Source organism: Mixophyes fleayi, chromosome 4, assembly GCF_038048845.1.
Source record: "Mixophyes fleayi isolate aMixFle1 chromosome 4, aMixFle1.hap1, whole genome shotgun sequence".
In the NCBI taxonomy this organism is placed as follows: Eukaryota; Metazoa; Chordata; class Amphibia; order Anura; family Limnodynastidae; genus Mixophyes; species Mixophyes fleayi.
In genome coordinates, this window is record NC_134405.1 from 3,669,517 (window position 1) to 3,681,384 (window position 11,868).

Sequence of the window (11,868 nt, forward strand, 5' to 3'; positions counted from 1 at the left end):
CTGGGAAATCGCTGGGAAAACAGGGAAATCGCTGGGATAACACAGAGAAACCGCTGGCAAAACAGGGAAATCGCTGGGAAAATACTGGGAAATCGCTGGGACAACACTGGGAAATCGCTGGGATAATACAGAGAAATCGCTGGGAAAACAGGGAAATCGCTGGGATAACACAGAAACCGCTGGGAAAACAGGGAAATCGCTGGGACAACACTGGGAAATCGCTGGGACAACACTGGGAAATCGCTGGGATAATACAGGGAAATTGCTGGGACAACACAAGGAAATTGCTGGGAAAACAGAGAAATCGCTGGGACAACAATGGGAAATCGCTGGGATAACAGCGAAATCGCTGGGATAATACAGGGAAATCGCTGGGACAACACTGGGAAAACACTAGGATAACACGGAAATCGCTGGGATAATACAGGAAAATCGCTGGGATAACTCAGAGCAATCGCTGAGATAACTCAGAGCAATCGCTGGAACAACACAGGGAAATCGCTGGAACAAGACAGGGAAATCGCTGGAACAACACAGAGAAATCGCTGGGACAACACTGGGAAATCGCTGGGATAACTCAGAGCAATCGCTGGGAAAACAGGGAAATCACTGGGATAACACAGAGAAACCGCTGGGAAAACAGGGAAATCTCTGGGAAAACACTGGGAAATCTCTGTGACAACACTGGGAAATCGCTGGGACAACACAGAAATCGCTGGGACAACACTGGGAAATCGCTGGGACAACACTGGGAAATCGCTGGGATAATACAGGGAAACTGCTGGGACAACACAAGGAAATTGCTGGGAAAACAGAGAAATCGCTGGGACAACACTGGGAAATCGCTGGGACAACACTGGGAAATCGCTGGGATAACACGGAAATCGCTGGGATAACACAGAGAAATTGCTGGGATAATACAGGGAAATCGCTGGGACAACACTGGGAAATCGCTAGGATAACACGGAAATCGCTGGGATAATACAGGGAAATCGCTGGGACAACACAGAAATCACTGGGAGACCTCAGAGCAATCGCTGGGTTAACTCAGAGCAATCGCTGGAACAACACAGGGAAATCGCTGGGATAATACAGGGAAATCGGGAAATCGCTGGGATAATAAAAAGCAAACACTGGGATAATACAGGGAAATCGCTGGGATAACTCAGAGCAATCGCTGGTAAAACAGGAAAATCGCTCGGATAACACAGAGAAACCGCTGGTAATACAGTTAAATCGCTGGGATAATACAGGAAAATCACTGGGACAACACTGGGAAATCGCTGGAACAACACAGAAATCGCTGGGATAATACAGGGAAATCGCTGTGACAACACAAGGAAATTGCTGGGAAAACACAGAGAAATCGCTGGGACAACACTGGGAAATCGCTGGGACAACACTGGGAAATCGCTGGGATAATACAGGAAAATCACTGGGACAACACTGGGAAATCGCTGGAACAACACAGAAATCGCTGGGATAATACAGGGAAATCGCTGGGACAACACAAGGAAATTGCTGGGAAAACACAGAGAAATCGCTGGGACAACACTGGGAAATCGCTGGGACAACACTGGGAAATCGCTGGGACAACACTGGGAAATCGCTGGGACAACACTGGGAAATCGCTGGGACAACACAGAAATCGCTGGGATAATACAGGAAAATCACTGGGACAACACTGGGAAATCGCTGGAACAACACAGAAATCGCTGGGATAATACAGGGAAATCGCTGGGACAACACAAGGAAATTGCTGGGAAAACACAGAGAAATCGCTGGGACAACACTGGGAAATCGCTGGGATAACACGGAAATCGCTGGGATAACACAGAGAAATCGCTGGGATAATACATGGAAATCGCTGGGACAACACTGGGAAATCGCTGGGACAACACTGGGTATTCACTGGGATAATACAGGGAAATCGCTGGGATAACTCAGAGCAATTGCTGGGATAATACAGGGAAATTGCTGGGAAAACACTGGGAAATCGCTGGAACAACACAGAGAAACCGCTGGGAAAACACTGGGACAACACTGGGAAATCGCTGGGACAACACAAGGAAATTGCTGGAAAAACACAGAGAAATCGCTGGGACAACACTGGGAAATTACTGGGACAACACTGGGAAATCGCTGGGACGACAACAGAGAAACCGCTGGGAAAACACTGGGAAATCGCTGGGACAACACAGAGCAATCGCTGGGAAACAGGGAAATCACTGGGAAATCGCTGGGATAATACAGGGAAATCGCTAGGACAACACAGAGAAATCGCTGGGATAACTCAGAGCAATCGCTGGGATAATACAGGGAAATTGCTGGGAAATCGCTGGGACAACACAGGGAAATTGCTGGGATAACTTAGAGCAATCGCTGGGACAACACAGGGAAATCGCTGGGATAACTTAGAGCAATCGCTGGGAAAACAGGGAAATCGCTGGGACAACACTGGGAAATCGCTGGGATAACACGGAAATCGCTGGGATAACACAGAGAAATCGCTGGGATAATACATGGAAATCGCTGGGACAACACTGGGAAATCGCTGGGACAACACTGGGTATTCACTGGGATAATACAGGGAAATCGCTGGGATAACTTAGAGCAATCGCTGGGAAAACAGGGAAATCGCTGGGAAAACACTGGGAAATCGCTGGGACAACACTGGGAAATCGCTGGGATAATACAGGGAAATTGCTGGGACAACACAAGGAAATTGCTGGGAATACAGAGAAATCGCTGTGACAACAATGGGAAATCGCTGGGATAACACAGGGAAATCGCTGGGATAATACAGGGAAATCGCTGGGACAACACTGGGAAAACGCTAGGACAACACGGAAATCGCTGGGATAATACAGGGAAATCGCTGGGATAACTCAGAGCAATCGCTGAGATAACTCAGAGCAATCGCTGGAACAACACAGGGAAATCGCTGGAACAAGACAGGGAAATCGCTGGAACAACACAGGGAAATCGCTGGGATAATACAGGGAAATCGGGAAATCGCTGGGATAATAAAAAGCAAACACTGGGATAATACAGGGAAATCGCTGGGATAACTCAGAGCAATCGCTGGTAAAACAGGAAAATCGCTCGGATAACACAGAGAAACCGCTGGTAATACAGGTAAATCGCTCGGATAACACTGGGAAATCGCTGGGACAACACTGGGAAATCGCTGGGACAACACTGGGAAATCGCTGGGACAACACAGAAATCGCTGGGATAATACAGGAAAATCACTGGGACAACACTGGGAAATCGCTGGAACAACACAGAAATCGCTGGGATAATACAGGGAAATCGCTGGGACAACACAAGGAAATTGCTGGGAAAACACAGAGAAATCGCTGGGACAACACTGGGAAATAGCTGGGATAACACGGAAATCGCTGGGATAACACAGAGAAATCGCTGGGACAACACTGGGTATTCACTGGGATAATACAGGGAAATCGCTGGGATAATTTAGAGCAATCGCTGGGATAATACAGGGAAATTGCTGGGAAAACACTGGGAAATCGCTGGAACAACACAGAGAAACCGCTGGGAAAACACTGGGAAATCGCTGGGAAATCGCTGGGATAATACAGGGAAATCGCTGGGACAACACAGAGCAATCGCTGGGATAATACAGGGAAATTGCTGGGAAATCGCTGGGACAACACAGGGAAATCGCTGGGATAACTTAGAGCAATCGCTGGGAAAACAGGGAAATCGCTGGGAAAACAGGGAAATCGCTGGGATAATAAGACAGAGACATTTCTGGGATAATATCCCTATTGCTGAGCATGGTGCACAAGAGCTGACACTCTAGGGCAGCTTGCAGCACACAGGCACAGGAGGGGTTAAGGGGGTGGGTCTGCCCTGTGATTGGGTGGTTGGGGGCTGGGGGCTGGGGGCTGGTATTAGGAGGACAGATCAGGCAGACGCAGCACCTGCCCCAAGTACCCCGGGATGGAGACCCCCCATCTGCCCGTAGTGAAGCGCCCTATGAACGCCTTCATGGTGTGGTCCAGCGAGGAGAGGAAGCGGGTGTCCGCCCTGTACCCCAAGATGCACAACTCCGAGATCAGCCGGAGACTGGGGGAGGTGTGGAGGGGGCTGGGGGAGGACGAGCGGAGACCCTACCGGGAGGAGGCCAAGAGGCTGCGGGCGCAGCACGCCCGGGACTACCCCGGGTACAAGTATGCCCCCCGCAAGAAGAAGAAGGGCAAGGCTGGCAGCAAGCAGGGGGAGGCGCCCCCATTACTGCCCCTGGAAGCCCCCCGACCCATGGGAGGGGAGAGTAAGGGCTACCAGGCGCAGTATAATGGCTACCAAGACCCCTATAGGTAAGTCTGACCCTGCTGCCCACTGTAATAACTCCCAGGTTATTACTGCTCCCCCCCCCCAGCTCTGCTCCCCCTCTTCTCATCCCCCCCCTGCTCTGCTCCCCCTCTTCCCATCCCCCCCTGCTCTGCTTCCCCTCTTCTCATCCCCCCCCCTGCTCTGCTCCCCCTCTTCCCATCCCCCCCTGCTCTGCTCCCCCTCTTCTCATCCCCCCCCCGCTCTGCTCCCCTCTTCTCAGCCCCCCCTGCTCAATTCCCCTCTTCTCAGCCCCCCTACTCTGCTCCCCTCTTCTCATCCCCCCCCCCTGCTCTGCTCCCCCTCTTCTCATCCCCCCCCTGCTCTGCTCCCCCTCTTCTCATCCCCCCCCGCTCTGCTCCCCTCTTCTCAGCCCCCCCTGCTCAACTCCCCTCTTCTCAGCCCCCCTACTCTGCTCCCCTCTTCTCAGACCCCCTGCTCTGTTCCCCCTCTTCTCACCCCCCTGCACTGCTCCCCCTCTTCTCAGCCCCCCCTGCTCTGCTCCCCTCTTCTCACCCCCCTGCTCTGCTCCCCTCTTCTCACCCCCTGCTCTGCTCCCCTCTTCTCACCCCCTGCTCTGCTCCCCCTCTTCTCATCCCCCCCTGCTCTGCTCCCCATCTTCTCATCCCCCCCTGCTCTGCTCCCCCTCTTCTCACCCCCCTGCTCTGCTCCCCCTCTTCTCATCCCCCCCTGCTCAACTCCCCTCTTCTCAGCCCCCCCTGCTCTGCTCCCCCTCTTCTCAGCCCCCCCTGCTCAACTCCCCTCTTCTCAGCCCCCTGCTCTGCTCCCCCTCTTCTCACCCCCCTGCTCTGCTCCCCCTCTTCTCATCCCCCCTGCTCTGCTCCCCCTCTTCTCATCCCCCCTGCTCTTCTCCCCTCTTCTCACCCCCCTGCTCTGCTCCCCCTCTTCTCATCCCCCCCTGCTCTGCTCCCCCTCTTCTCACCCCCCTGCTCTGCTCCCCCTCTTCTCACCCCCCTGCTCTGCTCCCCCTCTTCTCATCCCCCCCTGCTCAACTCCCCTCTTCTCAGCCCCCCCTGCTCTGCTCCCCCTCTTCTCAGCCCCCCCCTGCTCAACTCCCCTCTTCTCAGCTCCCCCTGCTCTGCTCCCCCTCTTCCCATCCCCCCCTGCTCTGCTCCCCTCTTCTCATCCCCCCCTGATCTGCTCCCCTCTTCTCATCCCCCCTGCTCTGCTCCCCCTCTTCCCATCCCCCCTGCTCTGTTCCCCCTCTTCTCACACCCCTGCTCTGCTCCCCCTCTTCTCAGCCCCCCCTGCTCTGCTCCCCCTTTTCCCATCCCCTCCTGATCTGCTCCCCTCTTCTCATCCCCCCCTGCTCTGCTCCCCCTCTTCCCATCCCCCCCTGCTCTGTTCCCCCTCTTCTCACCCCCCACTGCTCTGCTCCCCCTCTTCTCACCCCCCTGCTCTGCTCCCCCTCTTCTCATCCCCCTGCTCTGCTCCCCCTCTTCTCATCCCCCCCTGCTCTGCTCCCCCTCTTCTCATCCCCCCCTGCTCTCCTCCCCCTCTTCTCATCCCCCCCTGCTCTGCTCCCCCTCTTCTCATCCCCCCCCCTGCTCTGCTCCCCTTCTTCTCATCCCCCCCTGCTCTGCTCCCCGTCTTCTCATCCCCCTGCTCTGCTCCCCCTCTTTTTATCCCCCTGCTCTGCTCCCCCTCTTCTCATCCCCCTGCTCTGCTCCCCCTCTTCTCATCCCCCCTGCTCTGCTCCCCGTCTTCTCATCCCCCTGCTCTGCTCCCCCTCTTCTCAGCCCCCCCTGCTCTGCTCCCCCTCTTCTCAGCCCCCCCTGCTCAACTCCCCTCTTCTCAGCCCCCCCTGCTCTGCTCCCCCTCTTCCCATCCCGCCCTGATCTGCTCCCCTCTTCTCACCCCCCCCTGCTCTGCTCCCCCTCTTCCCATCCCCCCCTGCTCTGTTCCCCCTCTTCTCATCCCCCCCTGCTCTGCTCCCCCTCTTCTCACCCCCCCTGCTCTGTTCCCCCTCTTCTCACCCCCTGCTCTGCTCCCCCTCTTCTCATCCCCCCCTTGCTCTGCTCCCCCTCTTCTCATCCCCCCCTTGCTCTGCTCCCCCTCTTCTCATCCCCCCCTTGCTCTGCTCCCCCTCTTCTCATCCCCCCTTGCTCTGCTCCCCCTCTTCTCATCCCCCCCTGCTCTGCTCCCCCTCTTCTCATACCCCCCTGCTCTGCTCCCCCTCTTCTAACCCCCCTGCTCTGCTCCCCCTCTTCTCACCCCCTCTTCTCACCCCCCCCCTTGCTCTGCTCCCCATCTCATCCCTCCTTGCTCTGCTCCCCCTCTTCTCATCCCCCCTGCTCTGCTCCCCTCTTCTCACCCCCCTCTTCTCACCCCACCCGCTCTACTCCCCCTCTTCTCATCCCCCCCTGCTCTGCTCCCCCTCTTCTCATCCCCCCCTTGCTCTGCTCCCCCTCTTCTCATCCCCCCCTGCTCTGCTACCCCTCTTCTCATACCCCCCTGCTCTGCTCCCCCTCTTCTAACCCCCCTGCTCTGCTCCCCCTCTTCTCATCCCCCCCTGCTCTGTTCCCCCTCTTCTCACACCCCTGCTCTGCTCCCCCTCTTCTCAGCCCCCCCTTCTCTGCTCCCCCTTTTCCCATCCCCTCCTGATCTGCTCCCCTCTTCTCATCCCCCCCTGCTCTGCTCCCCCTCTTCCCATCCCCCCCTGCTCTGTTCCCCCTCTTCTCACCCCCCACTGCTCTGCTCCCCCTCTTCTCACCCCCCTGCTCTGCTCCCCCTCTTCTCATCCCCCTGCTCTGCTCCCCCTCTTCTCATCCCCCCCTGCTCTGCTCCCCCTCTTCTCATCCCCCCCTGCTCTGCTCCCCCTCTTCTCATCCCCCCCCTGCTCTGCTCCCCTTCTTCTCATCCCCCCCTGCTCTGCTCCCCGTCTTCTCATCCCCCTGCTCTGCTCCCCGTCTTTTTATCCCCCTGCTCTGCTCCCCCTCTTTTTATCCCCCTGCTCTGCTCCCCCTCTTCTCATCCCCCTGCTCTGCTCCCCCTCTTCTCATCCCCCTGCTCTGCTCCCCCTCTTCTCAGCCCCCCCTGCTCTGCTCCCCCTCTTCTCAGCCCCCCCTGCTCTGCTCCCCCTCTTCTCAGCCCCCCCTGCTCAACTCCCCTCTTCTCAGCCCCCCCTGCTCTGCTCCCCCTCTTCCCATCCCGCCCTGATCTGCTCCCCTCTTCTCATCCCCCCCTGCTCTGCTCCCCCTCTTCCCATCCCCCCCTGCTCTGTTCCCCCTCTTCTCATCCCCCCCTGCTCTGCTCCCCCTCTTCTCACCCCCCCTGCTCTGTTCCCCCTCTTCTCACCCCCTGCTCTGCTCCCCCTCTTCTCATCCCCCCCTTGCTCTGCTCCCCCTCTTCTCATCCCCCCCTTGCTCTGCTCCCCCTCTTCTCATCCCCCCCTTGCTCTGCTCCCCCTCTTCTCATCCCCCCTTGCTCTGCTCCCCCTCTTCTCATCCCCCCCTGCTCTGCTCCCCCTCTTCTCATACCCCCCTGCTCTGCTCCCCCTCTTCTAACCCCCCTGCTCTGCTCCCCCTCTTCTCACCCCCTCTTCTCACCCCCCCCCCCCTTGCTCTGCTCCCCATCTCATCCCTCCTTGCTCTGCTCCCCCTCTTCTCATCCCCCCTGCTCTGCTCCCCTCTTCTCACCCCCCTCTTCTCACCCCACCCGCTCTACTCCCCCTCTTCTCATCCCCCCCTGCTCTGCTCCCCCTCTTCTCATCCCCCCCTTGCTCTGCTCCCCCTCTTCTCATCCCCCCCTGCTCTGCTACCCCTCTTCTCATACCCCCCTGCTCTGCTCCCCCTCTTCTAACCCCCCTGCTCTGCTCCCCCTCTTCTCATCCCCCCCTGCTCTGCTCCCCCTCTTCTCATCCCCCCCTGCTCTGCTCCCCCTCTTCTAACCCCCCTGCTCTGCTCCCCCTCTTCTCATCCCCCTGCTCTGCTCCCCCTCTTCTCACCCCCCCCCTTGCTCTGCTCCCCATCTCCTCATCCCTCCTTGCTCTGCTCCCCCTCTTCTCATCCCCCCTGCTCTGCTCCCCTCTTCTCACCCCCCTCTTCTCACCCCACCCACTCTACTCCCCCTCTTCTCATCCCCCCCTGCTCTGCTCCCCCTCTTCTCATCCCCCCCTTGCTCTGCTCCCCCTCTTCTCATCCCCCCCTGCTCTGCTCCCCCTCTTCTCATACCCCCCTGCTCTGCTCCCCCTCTTCTAACCCCCCTGCTCTGCTCCCCCTCTTCTCATCCCCCTGCTCTGCTCCCCCTCTTCTCACCCCCTCTTCTCACCCCCCCCCCCCTTGCTCTGCTCCCCATCTCCTCATCCCTCCTTGCTCTGCTCCCCCTCTTCTCATCCCCCCTGCTCTGCTCCCCTCTTCTCACCCCCCCTCTTCTCACCCCACCCGCTCTACTCCCCCTCTTCTCATCCCCCCCCTGCTCTGCTCCCCCTCTTTTTAGCCCCCCTGCTCTGCTCCCCCTCTTCTCACCCCCCTCCGCTCTGCTCCCCTCTTCTCATCCCCCCCTGCTCTGCTCCCCCTCTTCTCAGCCCCCCTGCTCCCCCTCTTCTCATCTTCCTCCCCTTGCTCTGCTCCCCCTCTTCTCATCTTCCTCCCCCTGCTCTGCTCCCCTCTTCTTATCCCCTGTCTCCTTCCTGCTCTGCTCACCTCTTCTCATCCACCCCCTGCTAGGCTCCCCCTCTTCTCATCCCCCCTTCGTCTTCTTCCTGCTCTGCTCCCACCTCGCTTCCTTCCTGCCCCCCCACACATCCATCTCCTTTCTCCACTGCGCTCCTCCTCCTCGGTCTTCTTCCTGCTCCTCTATACTGAATGGATGCACAGTAACACCTCCTAGTGTGGTGACTTTCTCTGTATGGGCGGACACTGCACAGTACCCCCTTCCTCCTGTTCTCTGTGGATATTTCCATTCACAATGGCTCGCTTACTCTGTATGTCTAGATAACTGCTTAGTACAATTTCTTTGACTCTTTATATTGGATGAAATTCTCAGTATCTGGTCATATTATTTGTAGTTTGTATGGATGACTGCACAGTAACACTTCTCCTGATCGGTATGGTTAATGTCTCTCTTTGTTTCAGTTACATGCCATACTCCGGCCCCCCAAAGATGGACCCCCTGCTTCCTCCCATCAGCGACGTTTCGGCCTTGTACGGATTTGGATTGTATGATTATGGTGAGCGTAGGGGTATCCGTCCACAGGTTCACTACCCCACGGTTGAAGTGGAAACCGGGGGGTCCCTCACAAGTCTTTGACGTAAGGAGCACTGGACACCGTACCCTGGAGTGTGAGGACCTCGCTCCTTTCTCACGAGAGGACCCCGACTTTGTGATCGTTCCAAATACTGTAGTCAGCGATGACGTGCGGTTTCTATAGGCTAAAGACTATTGTCGCCTTGTCATGGACATTATGTTCTCCTAAGGGGGTAAACATCAATGGAGGGCGCTTAAAGCCCCTATAGAAATCATATAGGACCTTTTATGTTAGTCGTCCATGCTGAGCATTTGGGGTCTGTTTGAGGGGCCTCATTATGAAGGCAGCTGGTTTTATGGGGGTTTCATCTGATGCTGGTGGGGATATAACCCTGGCTGATACCAGATAGTATATAGACCTCTCTGGAGGTCTAGAAATATGACCGAAGTCTCAAACACTGTTTTAATGGTATTTTTACACCCTAGATTTTTTAATGAATTATTTTGTATTTTTAGTAGTGAAGTATTAAAGTCATAAAAAAATGAGATTGTATGTGATATTATTGCTTTACTAGCGAGCGAGTTGTATCTCCTTTTACATTGCGTATTTTGTAGGATGCCGTCACGCCATACGTCTTGCTGTGTTACTGTCCCTAAGAGCTTGCAGTCCGTCACATGAACGTCTGAGTGCCAGATGCTGGTTATTATACTAATCTTTGCCTGTACATGGGGGAAGGGGGATCATGATGCAAAAAACTGAACAGTGACATTAAAGTAAGATAACGATGGCCCTGACCAGATGGGCTTTTGATCTAAGAGGTCAGGAGAACACATCTGATATGGCGGCAGTAATAGTTATTTGGGGAGCTCTATGGGGGAGAAGTATCGTAACTAGACATAGAAGACATTAGAAGATCGCTGAGGGAAGGAGAATATTTATGGGGGAGGTCCAATATACACGTGGGACCGGAGTAATGGAAGGACCTGTAGACAAAGATTAGTACTAGGAGTTTTCTTCTGAGACACATGGGTAGACTATAAAGGGACTGACGGAGAGGAGCAGCAGATGAGGAACGAGAGGACGTGTAGGTTAATCTTGATGACTTAATCTTGTCATTGCCAGACAGACGGACATTACTATGGTCAAGGTGGGACATTATACGAGTGTGGATGAGAAGCTTGGTGGCCTTTTGTGTGGGGAAATAACGTGTTACTTGTTGGGCAGATAAAAACAAACTGACCTGGACATGGTCTAAATGTGTGAAGACAAGAGTGGTACAGTGACCTTACAGGCAGAGGTTTAGAAGGTGATGGAGGGGCTTGGATTTGGCTTTGCAAAGGTCTTTAGCTACTCTCGGGAGCACAGATTTTGTGGAGTGTTGTGAGAAAACCAGATGGAAGAAGGTTCAGTCGGGAGTTGAAGGAACAAAGGTCCGTCTATTGTTACTAAGGCGCTCCCATAGTTTTGAGGTCAATGGGAGTAGAAAAATGATTCGGTAGCTAGAGGGCCAGGGCTGCGTACAGGGGAAGGCTTCTGGAGGATGGGAATGATTGTGTCTTCAAAAGCAGAAGAGGATAATACCTGTGGGGAGACAGGTTAAATAACGTGGTCAGGGCAGGGATCGGTGTGGTGAAGAGAGTACTCGGAAGAGACTGGACGTGCATTGAGAGGAAGAAAAGAGTCCTCTTCGGTAATAGAGCTGAGGTCAGAGTGTAGGGGTTGTGGGCCACGGATGTATGTGGGATGAGTGGTCCTATGAAATGTCCAACATTGAAACATTTATCTCTTTAGTAGTTCACAATGATGTGGGCACTTATCTTTGTTTACGGACAGGTGTAGTTGGGTTACGTAGGAGGTGAAATGTGAAAGGATGGCAGAGATTTCAGGCTTGTGAGGACATGGGGGAAGAGCTGTAAGCTTTTCTAGTTGAGGGCAGAGTCGATCTTGTTTTTATTTGGAGCTGAAGAAGTCTGAATCTAAACCACGTTTTCTCTACGTTCAGCCGTGTGGCGTTTTGTAAGGGTCTTGTAAGAAAAGTGTCAGCTGGTGGGTAGATGGCGTTGTGCAGTGTAGTTTTGGAGGAGAGATCTCTCCAGGACAGGTGAGTGTGCGGTTATACCGGGAAACCACCGGGTCAGGTCAGGACAAGTTTGTCTGAAGAAGGACAGGAAATAACAGGTGATGGTTCTCTCTATTTAGGAAACATAAGTGGAAATGAATAACCCACAATACCCTGGTTGTGTAAGTGCCCACCTTTAAATTAATACCTTTTTGCTTTTATTATATCAGTGGGTCCTTTT

General features: G+C 55.0%; 1 protein-coding gene across 1 annotated transcript; it reads left to right on the plus strand.

Moving 5' to 3' along the window:
• Nucleotides 1-3,905: 3,905 nt before the first annotated feature.
• On the plus strand, nt 3,906-10,113 carry SOX15 (SRY-box transcription factor 15). The gene is made up of 2 exons (XM_075204987.1): nt 3,906-4,346; nt 9,456-10,113. The coding sequence occupies exons 1-2, from the start codon at nt 3,970-3,972 to the stop codon at nt 9,628-9,630; spliced, it is 552 nt and encodes a 183-aa protein (XP_075061088.1). The 5' UTR covers nt 3,906-3,969; the 3' UTR covers nt 9,631-10,113.
• Nucleotides 10,114-11,868: the final 1,755 nt, after the last annotated feature.

Excerpts from the sequence above, each read along its gene's own strand:
- SOX15 (XM_075204987.1), top strand. The coding sequence starts at position 3,970 with ATGGAGACCCCCCATCTGCCCGTAGTGAAGCGCCCTATGAACGCCTTC. Across the intron at positions 4,347-9,455 it reads GGCTACCAAGACCCCTATAG|TTACATGCCATACTCCGGCC; the intron begins GTAAGTCTGACC and ends TCTTTGTTTCAG.